This window comes from Athene noctua, chromosome 2 (assembly GCF_965140245.1).
Source record: "Athene noctua chromosome 2, bAthNoc1.hap1.1, whole genome shotgun sequence".
Taxonomy (NCBI): domain Eukaryota; kingdom Metazoa; phylum Chordata; class Aves; order Strigiformes; family Strigidae; genus Athene; species Athene noctua.
Window position 1 is genome coordinate 5469989 of NC_134038.1, and position 18828 is coordinate 5488816.

At 37.6% G+C, this 18828-nt stretch overlaps 1 protein-coding gene across 5 annotated transcripts in view; it reads left to right on the plus strand.

Annotated features, from left to right (window-relative positions):
• Positions 1–18828, plus strand: part of TRAPPC9 (trafficking protein particle complex subunit 9) — a 534962-nt gene that overhangs the window by 82493 nt on the left and 433641 nt on the right. For all 5 annotated transcript variants that reach the window (XM_074898387.1, XM_074898390.1, XM_074898389.1 and 2 more), the window contains 3 exons: positions 2243–2369; positions 3955–4087; positions 11056–11219. In XM_074898387.1, coding sequence (XP_074754488.1) covers positions 2243–2369; positions 3955–4087; positions 11056–11219 — 424 coding nt within the window. The remainder of the gene's footprint in view (positions 1–2242; positions 2370–3954; positions 4088–11055; positions 11220–18828) is intronic.

Consider the following 18828-nt stretch of genomic DNA (forward strand, 5'->3'; position numbering starts at 1 on the left):
TCACACCATTTCTGTGGGGTGAATCCCACTGTGGAAGGATTTGTGTTCAGTCATAGGCAATCAATTATGCTTCATCATATCTAAAATTAGTTTGCATTGGCTAGTTATTGCAATAAATATTTTGCTTTCCTTATTCTGAAATATTGCAAGGAATATTTCACCAAGAGTGCGAACATGTTTAAGCTCCCAGATATGTAAAGGTACCTATTTGAAAAGCGTGACCAAGGTGATGTTTATGAAGTGGGAATTGAAAAGCATCAGTGCTCTGATACACTGGGTGGTGAATGTATAGGAAGACAGAATTAAGTTTTTCTTATGTTTTTGTGAATTTTTCTGACAGCTGAAGTCCCCATGTGAAACTGGGGGCGAACTAAAATTCAGTAGAAACGAGGATTTGACACAGTATTTTCTTACAATTCAAGTTAAATGTTGAAATTGAATTTTGTGCAATATTAAGGATAGAGTTCTCCAACGCTCTTTTACACAAAGCAACAGTAGCTTGGATTGAATTAGGTATTGTCTTAACAGTGTCAAGTCTATAAAGAAGTTATTTCTAGAGCAAAGGATTTTATAGCTTTTGGGTATATTACAATCTTGATGACTTCAGATCTTCAGTAGAAGAGAAATCAAGAACTGACAAACCTGTTCAGTTTGCTTTCTTGAGCTTCTGGTGTGTTTAGGACTTTGCTGTTAAAAATCTTAGGTAATAAGCATTAATTTAGTTATGTAGTATCCACATAAAAGATAGTTGCTCGTTAATTTTCCAGAAGGCACGCTGCCTTCTGAGGAGGGAGGAAATTCTGATAATGGCTTTTAATTTAGTGCCTTCATTTCGGTTAATATCTAGGAATTACTTGAAGAAGACTTGCTGATGGTTAGTCCCAATGCAAATCAGGCCATTAAAGATTTAATGTACATGACAGGTCAAGTTTCAGTCGTTGGTTGGGTAATTATGGTGGTGCCATTTGTGTTTCTTTTTATACAAGTATCAATTTTCCTAATTTCTAATTGAGAATTAGAAACATAAAAGGGCTAGTCTGCCTTTTACAGCTGACATGAGCATTAGAGGTGCACCATTCAAAACCCAATTAAATTAAAAACTAGGCAGTCACCGATGTTTTCAGAGGGAGACAATGCTGGTATTCTGGTACTGTGCAGATAATGTTGCTGTTTCTTAAACTCCTTGTTCAGTCTTCAGTCTCTTTGTGGTTTTCTGTGGCTCAAACCATGAGTTTTTTCATTTGTCTTGACAAAAATATTATGTACTTTTTCATAAAGTTTTGAGTATCTTTGAAGCATCCTCATGGATTTGAGGTTTAATCCAGTTGTATTTACTATATTAATTGATGGAGATATTTGGATAGCATTTTTATTAAAAAATAAAAATCAAAATCTATCTGTATAGAAAAGCAGATGGTAACTGAGACTTGTGTGCTTTACAAAATTAAATTTCTTAATTGTAACAGCATGTTCTGTGTTCAGGCATCTTAAATTCATTAACCAAGCTTAAAACAAATAAGCAGTCTACTAAGGACAGTAATGCTGTGTTTAAAAGTTTGCTAAATAATTTTTTTTTTTTTTTACTTCACTTCTTATTTTGTCCCATGTTTTAAATTTAGGATGCTGAAAGATGTCTCTGACAGTAAGTAAATCATACAGTGTAACTGCAGGCATCTAGGCTTGATAGGGGATCAGTTTAGCAAAATGAATGCCTTATTCCAGCTCATTGAAATTTTTAGGTTGGTCTAAGGCTAGACTTGCTCTCTTATCTGTAAATACTAGAATTTTTTCTCCCCATAGATAAGTATTTTCTGGCCAGGATCTTTAATTAAAGCTAAGCAAGGGCCGCTATTGATGTTTGATTTCCACTGGCCAATATATATGCAAATGCATAAGTAAGGTCACAGGTACAATTCAATGTAGGCACAAAACGACACCATGCAGATTATATAATTCATTGTTTTTATTGTGCTTGGGTATAAATTTTTATTAGTTTTTTTCATACATTTCTTCCACCTCAGATCCTGAAACATGTTTTACTGTTGAATACAAATCTTGCTATAATTCTAGATGCATGCTTCAGTCACTGGAACTTAAAAGCCAAAGCAACTGCTTTGAGCAAATTGGAATAAATCGTAAAAGTTTGGGTGATGTAATGCAAGGGATTAAAATATGAGTATATATAATAAAAATGTAAGTATACATCATAAATGGATTTATCTCTGTAATATGACTTTTTCAGGGTCTCTTGACAACAGGCGTAGAATTCGAATCTCTTCCCGCAGCTCTTTCTCTACCTGCGGAATCTGGTCTCTATCCGGTAACTCTTGTTGGTGTTCCTCAAACTACTGGACAGATCACGATCAATGGTAAGGGATTTTTTTATTCATTCTTTTCCTAGCAAAACAACCATGTCTTTTACATCTCTGTGCATTACATAAGTTTGTATGCCACATATATATTTGCCACTCTGAATTCTCTTCAGTAAGTAAAAGAAAAAAAAAAGGAACAAAAAAAGGGATCTGGTTTTTGTACTAGACTTCATTAAAAACATAGCCTGACGAATCACTTGGCTGCAACAACGGTAATGAACACATATTTACCGTATCTCATGTATGAGAGGAAAAGGATAATAAACTCAAACTCCCCTTTATTAATGCTTTCATTTGGAAAGCTTCTGAGGAGGATTACTTGAAGTTTTTCATGAGAATGCAGAAGATAATCTTGCAGTTCGTTTTTCTTAATTAATTGTGTTCATGTAAGATTACAGAAATTTTTGCAGATTGGCTCAATTTTTCCTACAGAAGCAATGTGTGTAGTCTGTTGCAGCTGAGATATCATTTCATTAATAAGCCTAAAAAATCATGTTTACAGTAAGTAAAGAGAATTAAAGAGCTTTTGTAGAAGATGCGCAGATCACTCTCCTAGAAAAGTAGATAGATGTGAAGATGATAGATTCAACACATAGTAGGACTGAATCATCTTACCAACACACAATTTTAGGTACGTGTTCCGGGAGTACAGAGTTAGAGGAAAAGAACCCCAAAAGAAGATAGTTGAAGAAACTTTTTTCTGACCAAGTTTTTCTTAAGTGCTTTTCTGTCTGCTCATAAAACGATTCTTCATCTGATCTTTTTTTTTTTTTTCCCCAAGAAACTATTTCAGTAAATAGAGAATAGCATCAAAGCATTCAGAACATTTGTGCTGTAGTTGTCTGCTTTTAATTTCACATACTAAAAACGTATTGCAAGTAGAGGAGTTGGTTTCTGTACTTGGTGGCTGTTTGTGTGTCAATGTATCAAATTTTCCTTCAGATATAGCTTATATATATTGCCTGGTAAGGGGGTCAATGTAGAGTTACTTTACTACTAAACTGAACTTTTAGAGGATAAGCTGTGGTCTTTTATGGTAGGTGTTGGTGTGTGTATGCATATATACTTTTTTTGCTCTAATTTCCTTTAGAATTCCTTTTTTCCTTAGGTTCTGGTACAGTTGAGTCTCTTTTCTATAAACATTTTTTTTGAGAAAGCAGGGAACTGTTAAAATATATTGGAGGGTAACAAGTTTTATGTTCACCAGTAGATTAGGTGATGTAGTATAAAATGGTGGTCTCTACTATGACCTGTGATGTTGATCTTGTAAAGGATTCTACAAAACTTCCCACAATTCATGGTAGAAATCTTGGACTCTAATTATCTTTTTGAATTTTACATGTCACAGATACAAAGGCATACGTGTGTGTTGCTTGTATGTTGTCATGTAGTTATAAATGTTATTATTTAGGGAGTTTAAAAACATTTTGCATATTTTATGTCCTGAGAAGATTCTCCTGTATAGAAGATGCTTTTAGGTAGCATAAATATTGGCAATATCTGACTAGTAAGCTTAGTACTTTTACAGCTATCAGAAAACAGAAAAATTCACAACATACTGGTGTTTTCTTCTAAAAATCAGGTTACCATACTTCAGTTTTTGGAGTCTTCAGTGATTGCCTTCTGGACAATCTTCCAGGAGTGAAGACGAATGGCTGTACTGTTGAAGTCATTCCAGCTTTGCCAAGGCTGCAGATCAGTACTTCCCTTCCAAGGTGAGAAACTCAATTAAATGATGGTTTTATTTGGTCGTATTTAAGCATATGCTGAATAAAAGCCCCTTCATCTCAGTATATAATCAATGCTTTAGTAAAAAAGAACGATAAACTATATCTGTGCTGTGTACTTTATAAGTTTTTTGTTTTACTGCTTGAAACTGGAATTTCATAGCAAATATTTTGGGATTTAATTAACTGAGGGAGTGTAATCGTTATTCATTATTAAACTCATACTTTTAAAACACTGAATCCTTTAAAGGTTAAAGATTCATAAAATCCTTAAGTAAAGAGGTCATCTATGGAATAGTGTAGGTCAGAAAGGACACCTCTGGAGGTAATCTGGTCCAGGACCTTACTCCAAGCAGGGCCAGCTTTGACAAGTGATAGACTGAAATGTTAGATCAGGTTGTTCAAGGCATGATCTAGTTAAGTTTTAATTATCTCCATGGGTGGTGTTTCCATCATCTCTGTGGGAAATCAGTTCCAATGTCTTGACCCACACTCACAGCAGTAAAAATTACTCTCTTTTCTTTTTTGAAACTGAACAAACCCAGCTCTTTGAACCTGTCCTCATATACATGTCATGTGCTGTAGCCTCCTAACCATTTTGATAGCCCTCTTCTGGACCTGCTCCAATATATCAGTATTTCTATTGTTCGGGAGGTGCCCAAACTTCATACCATACTACAGAAACAACATGTGTAAGAGGTACAGGAAGAATCAACTAAAATAACTTCCTTATACACCCTTATACACTTACTAAAAAGGATACAGTAGTAGTGTGGGTCTTTTTTGGGGGTTTTTTGAGCTTTTTTTTTAGTGAAGAACATGGCTGACTAATTCCACAATTTTAGAGAGAGCTGGTAAGACACTGATTCAATTCAATTTTTGGAACTTTCCAAATTTCAAGAGGATTCATGTACTAAGCTGTGTATTGATCACTATATCTCAAGAGTCTTGCCATCCATCTACCATTTTGCAGATAGCTGTAACAAGTATGGAGTTTAGTTTTCCTTTTTTTTTACTATTCCTTTTATGTATGTATCAGGAAGCAGCCTTTTGTTATTTACTGCCTTGATAGCTCAAGTACCACAGGGATTGTTCTGTTGATTGGAAGATCTCAGCTCCGTTTTTGATCCTTAGTAGGGTGATCCTCAGTATTATATGACAGAGATACACATGTGTGTATATATATCTGAAATTTTTTTTGGTTGTGTTTTTCACTGTGGTTTACTTAGTAAAGCAAAGGAACCAGTTTGGTTCTGATTTTTCCATACTGAATTCCACTTTTCTAATGTGGAATGGGCTGTGTTTATGTCATTATATTATAAAGATATAAAAGTAATATCCTGGTGAAGACAGCAAAATAATAAAATGCAGCAATTCAGTTACATGTTGGTAAATTCCCTATAAAAAGTCTGCTAGATATGGAGTCTGTATGGTTTAGCTGTAATCAAAATTAATATTGGTTAGCCAAAGTTATGAATATATTAAAGAACACGATGGGTTTGAAATACAGAGGGAATTGCAAATATTCTTAAAAGAGCATAATAGCTGCTCTTTTTGGATATACGCTCAGCTGATAATGTGCAACATTAACAGGATTTTCTTTGTATACTGATGTTTTTTTACTTTTTCATTGGTGTTAAATTTACTCTTTGTTTCTTCAGATGCTTTAGTTTCAGTACTCATTCTCAGTTCCTGTAACACCCTGGGAATTCAGATGCTCTTCTGGCTACTCTGCAGTATGCCAGAGAGGTCCCTGTTTCCCATCACTTACTCCTTTTCCCAGCCTCTACAGCAGCAAATTGCCTCATGTGACTCTTGTCAACTCTGTTTTATCCTTTGGGTTATTTGAAGGATGATGGTACTTTTAAAAGACATGGTGAAGAACTGGAAGAAAGAACACTCATAATTTACAGACAGCAGAATAAAATCTGAATTTGATTTCTCTTCTTGCATCTTGCTGATTTGCTTTACATTTACATTTCCTTTGACACCCATCAGCACATTAGTTTTTATAGCTCCTTCTACTGGAGCTGAGCTGATGTTTCTTCATTTTTCACTGAATTTATTTATTTTGAAGTATTTGAGATAATCTTATACCATATTTATTTACTTCTTTGTCAGTGAAACTGTAGGACAAGGTTAGTTTGAAAAGTCAAAGATATCTAGCTCTTCAGAACTTCTTCCTAAGTTGATTGCTCTAGTAGTAATTTTGGTGTGATAGTTGTCTTGCCAAGAGTAATTCCAGGCCTTTCTAGCATACCATAATATCTTTTTAGAACTGTAAACTATTATTGATCTGTTTTATGGAGGGTCAGTTTAATAAGCTCGATTTAACAGAAGATGTAATAGAATCACAGAATTATTTACGTTGGAAAAGACCTTTAAGGTCATTGAGTCCTACCATAAACCTAACACTGCCAAGTCCACCCCTAAACCATGTCTCTAAGCACCACATCTACACGTCTTCTAAACACCTCCAGGGATGGTGACTCCACCACTTCCCTGGGCAGTGTTCCAGGGCTTGACAAGACCTTCAGTGAAGAAATTTTTCCTAATATCTAATCAAAACCTCCTCTGTTGCAACTTGAGGCCATTTCCTCTTGTCCTATTGCTTGTTACTTGGGAGAAGAGACCGACACCCACCTCCCTACAACCTCCTTTCAGGTAGCTGTAGAGAACAATGTGGTCTCCCCTGAGCGTCCTCTTCTCCAGACTAAACACCCCCAGTTCCCCCAGCCGCTCCTCACAGGACTTGTGCCCTAGACCCTTCCTCAGCTTTGTTGTTCTTCTCTGGACACGACACGCTCCAGCACCTCAATGTCTGTCTTGTAGTGAGGGGCCCAAAACTGAACACAGTATTTGAGGGGCGGCCTCACCAGTGCTGAGAACAGAGGTATGATCGCTGCCTTAGTCCTGCTGGCCACACTATTTCTGATACAAGCCAGGATGCCACTGGCTGCCTTGGCCACCTGGGCACACTGCCGGCTCATATTCAACCACCTGTCAACCAACACCCCCAGCTCCTTTCCCGCTGGGCAGTTTTCCAGCCACTCTTCCCCAAGCCTGTAGTGTTTGCATGGGGTTGGTGTGACCCAGGTGCAGGACCCGGCACTGAACCTTGTTGAATCTCATACAGTTGGCCTTGGCCTATTGATCCAGCCTGTCCAGATCCCTCTGTAGAGCCTCCCTACCTCAAGCAGATCAGCGCTCCTGCCCAACTTGCTGTGGTCTGCAGACTTATTGAGGGTGCACTCATGAAGCTTGCTGTGGGTTGAGAATGACTTTGTTAGTGTTTATTTTCATCATTATATGTATTTATATATATATTTGTGCATACTTTTTTTGTGTATCGTATATATTGTATGTAAAAATAACATACTGCTGAGTAAATCGTCATGAAAAAGCCTACAAAATAAGAAAATTGCTGGAAGAAAATTATAAATTTATAAATAAAATGGGTAAAAACTTATATGGAAAAATATCAGTTATTTCCACAAGAACCAGAAATATTTGGAGCTGCATACCAGTGTGCCAAGCATTATAGGTTGCTTTCTTGGTGAGGACTTTGTAATATACTGAAATAATTCTGCAGTAGTGTTATGCTCAAAATCATGCTTACAGGCAAAGAGGAAAGACACTTTTGTATAAAGCCAAGAATTTACTGTTTGTATCTTAATGCTTCCTGTATTAAACTGTTTAGTCCAGATGCAATTATTAGAGAAGATAGAAAAAGGAGAGAGAAATACTCTATGCAGAAGAGGTATCACTATTAATTATAAACTTAAAGCTGCTATACACAAACTTCCTATTTTCTACTTGTTTTCCTGGTGTTACGCTTGCCCTCCTACTGCTCCTCTGGGTCCTAAGGTTGGTCATCTCAGTCTGTTGGGACAGCCAGTTGTCAGCATCTGGAGACCTTCACTGAGTGGAATATGTTGATTTTTTTTTTTTTTTACGTTAGAAAACGCTCGAAGCCATTTTTGTTTGCTAACACATTTTTATGCCTTGTCCTTTCTTCACTCAAGTGCTACATTGCATCCAAATTTAATATATGTGGTATTTTTTTTTATATTAAACCCTTGTTTTCTTTTTTATCCCTAAAAGCTCTTTTTGCCCCATTCCATGTCTGCATTTCTTTGACTGTTAGTGAATTGTTTATAGCAGTGAGATCTCCGGTGTTAAGCACGTGCCCTATCTGTTGCCATCTCACATCAGTACTGCTTTCTGCTGCATCCAGTGTCTCCACTTTGCAGTGCCTCTGCTGTCATACCAGACCTGCGTGTCTCTACACGGTGTCACTGTGTTAGTCATAAATATCTCATTCTATCTAGAACAACCACGTTTTACTATCTATATAAGACTATGGTTGTGCTGAACAGAGGTAACAGAAATAAAGCAAATAGGGTGTAGGCACCAGGTCAGAAGATAAGTTGCTGCTACAGTTAAGTCAAACCAAAGTTGCAGGCAGGTCAGGATGAGATCAGAGCAGGCATAGAATCATAGAACGGTTTGAGTCAGAAGGGACCTTAAAGCTCATCTAGTCCCAACCCCCTGCCATGGGCAGGGCCACCTTCCACTAGCCTAGGTTGCCCAAAGCCCCGTCCAACCTGTCCTTGAACCCTTCCAGGGAGGGGGCAGCCACAGCTTCTCTGGGCAGCCTGTGCCAGGGCCTCACCACCCTCACAGGGAAGAATTTATTCCTAATATCTAATCTAAATCTACCCTCTTTCAGTTTAAAACTGTTATCCCTCCTACTATCATTGCACTCCCTGATGAAGAGTCCCTCCCCATCTTTCCTGTAGCCCCTTCAGATCCTGGGAGGCCACTCTAAGGTCTCCCTGGAGCCTTCTCTTCTCCAGGCTGAACCCCCCCAGCTCTCTCAGCGTGTCCTCACAGGGGGGTGCTCCAGCTCTCCGAGCATCTTTGTGGCCTCCTCTGTCTCTGCTCGAGCAGGTCCGTGTCCTTCTGATGTTGGTGCCCCCAGAGCTGGACACAGCACTGCAGGGGGGTCTCGGGAGAGCGGAGTAGAGGGGGAGAATCCCCTCCTTCACCCCGCTGCCCACACTTGTCTTGATGCAGCCCAGGACACGGTTGGGTTTCTGGGCTGTGAGTGTATGTTGCTGTCTCATACCTAATTTTTCATCTACCAATATCCCCATGTCAAGCCTCAGTCTTGAGGCTCTGCAAGTTCAGAACAAAACTGATGACTATACAGTGCTTACACAGTTGAGTTGGTTTTTAATTTAAGAAGCTGTGTTACAGAAAAAGTCATATAAACTGAATTAGATTGGGTTTAAGTTTCAGACGTACATTGATATAGTAATTGAAATTACCATTTGTTTGATTTGTTAGTATGCAATTCCTTGATACTTTTGTCTAAATATAAGGGGATAAAGAAAATTTTTTCCTGTCATTCTAAATGCTCAAACTTCAGAGCACTGCAATGATAATGATACATGACAGTAAATTTTAAATTATCAAAAAATATGTGTTTTAAGTACTTGTTGCCATAGATGCATTCTGAAAGACTAAAATCTGCTCTTGTTTGTGGAGGCTGCTTATTTTGTGCTAAGGAAGGATAGGATAAAAAGGAAGGATAGCAGAAATACCTTCCAAAATAAGTTACTGAACCTGAGTTTACAGACAGATTTACGGGTCATTAATTTCAGTAGCTTTTCCCTTGTATCCTTGATCCTTTCTGACCACTTTGCATTAGCATGAAAAATACAGTCAGAAATTGAACCTCTGCCCATCTGTCTTGTTCCATGATCCTCTTTCCCTCATTCGTGTTCTAAAGAGTTCATTTCTATTCACTGTTTAACCTTTCACACAGAGAATTTCTTCCAGGATCCCCTCCCGTGAGGTTTATGCCCTCAGCTGTCCACTAAAACCGCATTCTCTGAACTCCTGTATTAGTTCTTCCTAGAAAAGGTCAAGGTTATTGCTCAATTCTGCTTTATCCATGATGTGTTTTCATAGCACTGTGGATATCTGCTATTTCAATAATTGACTGGTTTGGCACATTTTTTTACTTTAAATGAAATGCTTGATACTCATTTAAATAAATTCTAATGTTTCTGAAGCTTTAGGTACCCATGCGTTTTCCCTAGCACATACAACTCCTAGAATATTTTTTGTTTCATCTCTAAGTTATTTTTACAATATATTGCTCTAGGTATATCTTACCTCTTATTTCAGATACTGTTTATGATCCCTTAAGAAAACAGCTTCTGAGTGAACAGCTGTATAAAACAATTAGTGCTACCAACCTGTCATTAAAGATGTTTCTGTCTTCATTCCATATATATTGTATGTTGGTGGAGTTTGGGAATGCCTAACAATTAAAGATAATGTATCCTCACTTGTGAGTACAAGGTTTCATCTCTTTGGAGGTTTCTTCTGCCAGTTTACTTTATTCTCACTTTTGTAATTTTTATGAGGTGATCAGAGTGCAGCATGGACTTCAGGATCTTGCAGAGGAATCTCACCCTAGTTTCTCCCATGTAGCACTCAACTTCTTGTTCTCAACTTTATTTTTATTACTCTTTTTTTTTACATTCAGCTCTTGATACTCACTGTTACTCAACCTAGTTCAAACACTCGGTAGATCAGATATCACTTCTTTCAAGTTAGCTCATTCTAATAACCTGCTCTTTCTTTTTTTCTCTTGTTGCTTTCTTGCAGAAATTTTAAACAAGCTTTCACAATTAGGAATGTATATTTCATAGTGTTTGAAATCTGACTTGTCTTATGCATAAAATAGTAATGTTTGTCCTCAATGGATATGAAAAATGATTCTGGTTAAAATGAGAATGGAAAATGGTATCTATTATCTTCAAGACTGCAGAGCAGTAGTTTCTGAGTCTTCAAAGAATAGTTAATAGAATATAGTAACTTGGACAGGCTTTTAACATTTTATCATGACATTTTGTTTGTGTCTGTGTCACATTTGGTAGGTCTGCTCATACGCTTCAGCCTTCTTCAGGGGATGAAATCTCCACTAATGTGTCCGTCCAGCTTTACAATGGAGAGACCCAACAGCTCATCATTAAGTTAGAAAATATTGGAACAGAACCACTGGAGAAATTAGAGGTTACAGCGAAAACAGTCAACACTAAGGGTGTGTATGCTGATTTATATTTAGAAATAATAACGATCATTCTTTCTCTGATAAAAGGGGGACTAAGTTGTATTCTACTTCTTTTAGGTCAGTTTAGAATAAATAGCATAAGCCCTGTTACAAACTGGAATAATTCGGTTGATTTTATTGTAAGAATATAGAAGTGAAAGAGAATGTAAAAAAATATAGAAAGAAAATTGAAGACGTTGTAGAACTATCTGTGTGTCAAAGGGTCAGCTGGTTTTTGGAAATCTAGATTTCATTTTAATCTTACTTGGAAAAAAACAATCCTGAGGCAGTAACTAGTAAAAAGCAAGTGTCTTAGGTCTAAATTATTTTCTCCTTATGTCTAAATACACTGATTAGTTAATTAAATAAATTACCGTTAGCAGCAATGTCATCCTGCTTGAGAGAGTGGAAGCAAATAAGCCCACTTCTATCTCACTCAGTGAGCAATAAGAAAAAATGGGATAAAAGACTTTAAAAAACAAGGCAATAAATAAAATAGGCTATTAGGAGTTAAAAGAGTAATTGAAGGTATGGAAGAAATACAGTACATCTCCTGCTTCCAGTTATTTTTCATAAAACACTCTGTACATATTAGTAATAAAAAGTAGTCTGATAGGTGAATCTTGTTTCTGTTTTGCGATGTGTTTTATCATTTTTGGTTTGTCCTCTGAGACATCATTCTGAAATTGATATTAACAGAAGAACTACAGATGACAAGCAAGACAATCTTTACTCACAGTAGAAATACTATATTTTATTGCAGGTTTTATTCTGTTGGTGCCAGAGTATTAAAATGCAATGTGATACCTGGTGATTTTTGTTCATTTCAGTATTTGAGCTCTTGATTTGTTTTCAACAGAGTAGCCTCTTCTCTGCAACCTGACGGTATAGGAGCTGCCAATCATCTAAGAATAGATTTTCTGTCTGAGACTTGTTACCAAGAATAATTTTAGAAGCTGAGAATTATGATCTTATTGTTCTTATTTCAGTAATTCCAACGTGCTCCTACTGTGCTAGGTGCTGTATGTATGTAAAGATCAAATACAGCACGTATATTAAATGGTGAAGTTTATGTAATGAATTGTATTAAATTGTGGAATATACGGGCCTCTGAATCAGATGTTAATTGGACTCATTGTGTATTACATTACACAGTTAATTGGTTCAGAATTTTGAAAAAGAGTTTCTTGTCAACTTTAAAACCATCATCTCTCAGTTAAAACTTCCATTAAAAACTGGAGAAAAAGGAGAAAAGTTGATACGCTCAGCTCTGAGTTCAGTAAAACTTTAATTTTACTTCATCCTTCATTTTCTTTCTCTATAGAAAGTGTTTGCAGTGAAGTGTGACATGTGACATGGGATTCTGCTGATCAACAGGGAACTAAAGATTTGTAATGTCAGCAGCTCAGTTTGGTCAGTGAATACCACATGCGTGGAAATAAAGTGGATACGACATTAAACCATCTTTAATAGCAACACAAGCTCTTAACTTGGTATTATGTATCAAGTTGAGAGCATATGCAGATGCTTATGAACTGTCTGTAGTGCATTAAGAAGTTGTCCCTTGGATGTTTTTTACTACTCCTCAGCTGAAATGTGCCTGTGATTTAAACTGCTCAAGGTCTCCTTGAAAGCTGTTAGGCATCTTCATCTGCCATGACCACAGCTTGCCTGTCAACTAGGGAGCCCATGAGAAGTTGTCCAATTTCAGCCAAATATGAAGAGCTTTCAATCATCCTTCGCTTCACCTGATTTGCTTTGGTTCTTTTAGTCTTGGCAGTTGTTCATAAATCTTTTGCAGCTGTTGCATGCCTGCCTGTCTGACTTCTATTTCCTTACCTTCTGTTTCTGGGGCAACTACTTTTAGCACAAAGATGAATGCTGTACATGGCAAACATTCTCTTTTATTTTTTTTTTTTTTTTTAATTACTGGATGGGATTAGCTGTTGCTGTGTGGTGTCCTGACCTCCCTCCTTTATGTTTGCTATAGCCAGTCACTTTTCTTGAGGAAGCTCACTTCTCTGGCATTGTTTTCCATGGTGTCTTGTTATTGAGAATCTCTGGAGAGAAGGCTTTCAAACTTGTCTTCTCTTACATCTTCTCTTCTGTTTCTTCAGGTGCAGCTCTTTAACTTGTCCGCTCTGGCCCTCAGATAAATGAGCAGAAATTGCAGCTCACCCTGTGCAGTTCATAAAGGACATTGCAGGGTTTTCAAGTCCTTTAGCAGCCATGTGTTATGGAACAGATCCTGAGTTAAATCAGCAAAAGGGACTTGTCATGCTGCCACAATAAACATGTCTGTCTTTTAATGTCTCATTGCACTGCTCAGTCTACCAAGCTGTGGTATCTGTAGGTTGGACATCACATGTATACTGTTAAAGTCAACTCTGTGTCACCTCATATTGTCCCTCATCAGGTCAGATGGTCTAACACTTTTTTTAGAATGATGACATGTTCAAAAGGTTACCTTTCCATCCTCTGTCTCCAGTCAGCTCTTGTCAGAGGCTTTGATAAGTCTCTAAAAGCTTTGATAAGTCTCCAGTCAGCTCTTGTCAGAGGCTTGTTATGTCTCAGTTGGGGGGTGCACTCTAAAAGCTTTGATAACCCAACTATTTGATTCACTTGGGGGCAAATGTAATACTGATGCTTTCAAACCTGAAGCACTGAGAAGAGTGTGCCATGCGTTCTTACCAGCCTCATGGGTTATTAGGCTCTAGTAGGGAGCACCAGTAGCACACACTGAATGAACTTGGATGATGAAGCAAAACCTCACTGATCTTTCTTAGAAGTGACTGACCTCTGGAATTTAGACCCAGAGAAACAAATTCACTTGTCTAGTTGTATTCGTCCTGTGGTCTTTGAACACATCTGCTTGTGGTCTCAGCTGTTTAGCTGTGCCAGACCACAAATGAAAAATCTACTCTGTAACCCATTTAAGAACTGTGAATATCCTGTAATAGATCTATTTACTGGTGGTTTTTTTTGTTTGTTTTTTTTTTTTTTTTTTTCCCAATAAAACGGTAAAGTCTTTCAAATTGGAGTTGGGTTTTGTTCCATAGAGAGTTGTGAAGGCAGGCAGGCTTTTCTCCAGTTAGTCCAAATGTCCTTGTCAAGGTAGGACAACGAGGAGTGTTAATCCAGCCCCAGTCTAGCTGCTGTGGTTTTACTGTCCAGATTTCTCAGTTTAAGTCTCTTCCTCTCTGCCCAAACCGGCTGAGATCATGATTTGTATGATTCTTATTAACTGTTTTTTTCACTCATAGGATATATGTTAAATCGTTCATGATTTTAAAGCATTTTTTTCCCTACCTTTTACAGATACTTGTTAATCGCCTAGAGGAAACTCTGCTAGATACATTTATATTTTAAAGAACATAAAGTCCTGCAAGTTAATTTCTATCTACCAGGTCTGAATTAAAAATATTCTGGATTGTCTTCTAAATTAGGAAGAGGCCATTTTTCCCCAATCTCAAAAGAAAATTAATAATAATATTGGTATGCTACCAATGAGCTGATGAACTATTAGTGCTTTGAACCCTGTAATTCTAGTGTCAGTTCCTCATCTTAAAAAAGGATGGTGGATACTCTGCAGTGCTGAATACACAGCTTTCATTTTACTAGACTTTCTACACTTGGAGAAGTTGAGATGTATAAAGGCCTCTGCATTTAGAATTTATAGTTATTGTGAGGTCCTGTGTTTTCTGCTAGAAATAGATACGTCAGCTGGTGAAGCATCAGGAATCAGATGTGCAAATTACTACAGAAGTCTGAAGAGCCTTGTTACCTTGAAGCACATCAGATTTCTGTCTTCAGGTGTCTGATCATACTTGCTTTTGGTTTACCTTTGTGTATGTTGAATTCAGAGATGTAGAGTACTTTGGTCTCATCCTTCTGTACTAGCTGGAAACTGCTCTTGCATTTATATTTCCTTTCAACTGCTCAGCTTGAGAAGCAGCAGTTGTTTTGGTTATGTTCTACCCAGGCTTTACCTTTCAGCTGTGGTCTGTTAGGTTTTTCTTTCTTCTTTGTTTCTTTTTGTCCTTACTTTTAACTCTTTCCTCCAGTTTTCCAAGTTTTTTAATTAAATTGCAGTTTTGCTATCATCTCACTGGACCTCCATGATGTAATGCATCTTTTTATCCTCCTGTGGGTGGTTTTTTTTTGGTTTTTTTTGGTAAATCTGTGTTTGTCAGGAATCCACAGCAGTGCTCAGAACACGGTTTCACGTATATACAGTTTCTTTAATGATTTAAGTCCAGTTTGCAATTTTGAGCCAGATCATAATGCTGTGGTTAACAGAGGGCTCAGTCCAATACTGTCCCATTCTTCCACAGAAAGACAAAGACATAAGAATTTAAGAAATGTATTGCTAGGGCTGATGGTCCGTCTAGCTCAGTAGTCACAGGACATCAGGGGATGCCACTTGGGGAAAGCATGCAAGGCTTGCCAGTGTTGTGCTGTTTCTGTTGTGTTTGCTCAGCATCCGTAGTTGCTGTACACTGGGGCAGGTGCACTCGCCCAACGAGAGCAGAGCTTCTTGGCTGCTGAAGTGCAGCAGCTTGGGGCTGCCTTTGCTCTCGGGGCCTCACGGTAATCGGGGCCTTTGGGCAGTGGGAGCCGCTGTTGACCACAGGGCAGTTGGGCCTGGGTATCAGTGGAGTCCCCTGGGAGCCACTGGGAGCTCGTCCCCTGGAGCAGCAGCTGCGGTCGAGGGCTCTCCCCTTGGGTCAGGACGCTGCCCAAGGAAACTCCTCGAGGGGCCTTGGGTCGGGACGCTGCCCTGAGCAGGTCCTCGAGGGTGAGAGTCCTCAGGTGAGTGATAGAGTGTTTTGGGTTGTCGTTACACCCTAAGGAATTGTGCTTTATTATGCGTTTTGGGTTGCCGTTAAACCCTAGGGAGTTGTTCTGTTCTCCTCTCACAGACATTCAAACCTTTAATTTACAGAGAGCTAGTTAATTGTGTTAATAATAAATTTTTAATTTTTGGTGGTTGGTTAGTTGTTTATTTGGGAGCCTCCATAACATAGACACATACTCTTTTTTCAGTAGCCTTTTGTGGACTTGCCGGTGAATTTGCCTATCCCCTTCTGAAGCTGCTGGTACCACTTGCCTCTGCAGCCTCCTGTAGCACCAGATTCCAGAAGTTTATTACCAGATGGGTAGAGAAGTGCTGAGTCTGTTTTAATCTCATCTCCTACTAGTTTTATCAAGTGTTCCCAGTTCTTATACCAGGGAATTTAGTGAGCAACAGTTCTGCATTCACGTTATCTGCCATCTTTGTCATTTTTGTAATCTGCAGTCATCTTCCCCTGCTCAGCCTTTCAAACTGAAAGGTCTCTGCCTACATGGCAGCTGCTCCACCCCCTCCTCATTTTAATTACCCTTTTCTGGACTGTCTCTAGCTCTAGTATGTCCTTGCAGTACAGAGATCAAAGCTGCAAACAACATTTAGGATGTGAGCACACCAAGGTTTTGTGCAGTGGCAAAATGCCCCTCCCTTTGTCTTGCTCTCAGTATCCTTCCTAATGGTGACCTGTTTTTTTTTGTTTCTGTTTTGGTTTGGTTTTTTTCTTTTGTTATGTTTTGTTTTTCCATTGCTGCTCACTAAGCTGATGATTCCATGGTGATTCCATGAGTCAGTGGTGGCTCTAGCGTTTCTTTGTGGAGTTGTAATTGCCAATTCCAAGTTCAACATACCAGAAATAGCTCTTTTTTTTTCTTTTTTTTTTCCCCCTACTTGTATTTTACCTTTATGCATACAGAAGTACATTTTTTGCCTACTCAATTTCATGAGGTTCTTTTGAGTTTCTTGCCTTCAACATTACTATATCCCTAAATAATTTTGAAATCTAGCCAAGATAAACTCTCTGGAAATGAGTCTGATCAAGAGGTGGATGTAATTTGCTGATGATAATTAATGCTGATAGCCTTAAACATTGTTACTGAAAGAAATGTCTTTGTCTACACTGTTGTTCTATAAAGCATTTTGTGAAGAGAAAAAAATAAATTAAAATCTTGGTAGCCCATAAATCTACATGTTTGCAATCTATGCCATTGAGATATTAATGTTCAAATATACCAAATACTAAACACACATAGCTAGTCTAACTTGAATTTGTTCCTGTTTAAGTTATTCTTAAATTCATCATTTTATGATTTTGTTTGTTCACTGGATATCTTAAGAGCAAATAATTTTGAGAAAAATGGTAACAGTCCTAATACATGGTACTCTATACAATAACATGAATTAGTGATGGTGGGAAGGTACAGACAGATTATGGCCTCTCATAATGGTTTTAATAGCCATGTAAAGTTAAATACCCAAACAAAGAGTTAAATTATTTCAATAAAGGATTTTATAGATGTGCTTGCATTAAAGTAAACCTTAGCAAAAAGACAGATTTACCTGGGAATTTAAGATTGAAAAGAATTGAGGAATTGAGGTTCTTGAGATCTCAAAAGACTTGCTTTTCCATCAAGTTTCTCTATGCAAAACAACAGCATGGACTTTTTTTTTTTTTTTTTGGGCAGACCTTCAAATCTGTTAAGAGTTAGACTGGGTTAGGGTAACCCAAAGTTAGATTGTGGGTAAGCTGTTACATGTTATTTGTTACAATTCTAGTGATTTAGTATCCAGTAAAATGATAAAACAAGCTAAGAATTTAAATTCTTGACTAACAGTCTCTTGTAACTTCAGTTGTTTGCTAAACACAAGTTTTGGGCTCTAGAAACAACTGAATGAGGACATCCCCCAAATAAGACTTTCCCACTCAACTGAAAGGTTTGAGGCCCGGTGCCATGTAATTCACTGGAAAAGGTGAAAAAACCACTACTAAACCATTAAACCAATGTCAGATAAATATAAACTAAACTTCTCTCTACAGCTTAACTTTTAGCTGGAGCATTTAGACTTGTAATTACAGGTGTTAAATTAGAGAGCAAAATTATCTGCAAGGGCTATTCTCACTTGGAAGGTCTCTTCACTCCTAGTATCTTCAAATAAATTTCCTACTTAATGAAAAAATGTTTTGGAAACAATTTGTTCATTAAACTGAAGATACCCTCAAGTGCTTGAGATATGTCACTCTTCTTTGCTGACACTGAGGAAAACATCCCTTTAGCATATTATTTTTTTTACTTATCAGGAAAAGGGTGTAGAGATTGCTGTACTTGTTAAGCCACTTCTTGAAAACAGGAGAAAATCAGAACAGTGATACGATTACAGCTAAATCATCAGATGAGGTGGAGGTAACTTTAAGGAAACAATAGGTAAATTTTTTATTTTTACCTCATCTTTGTTCTTATAAAGAAGTCTATAATATTGATCTGATGTGTAAAGACACAAGACAACAATCAATGAATGGTCTGTGAGAAAAATACATCTCAGGCAAAGGAGTTACAGTTTAGGTAAAAGTTAATGGAAAAATACTCACTTTTATTTTCCTTCCCTAGATGCAGTTGTTTCTGTGCAAATCAACAAAGCTTGGACTGAAATTCTAATTACTTTTTTTGGAAGAGCCTTAATTCTAGATTGTTGTTGAGGCAGTCTTCCCACCCCGTTTTCTCACATATGGATCTCAGATGATCATTTTGGGAAGGC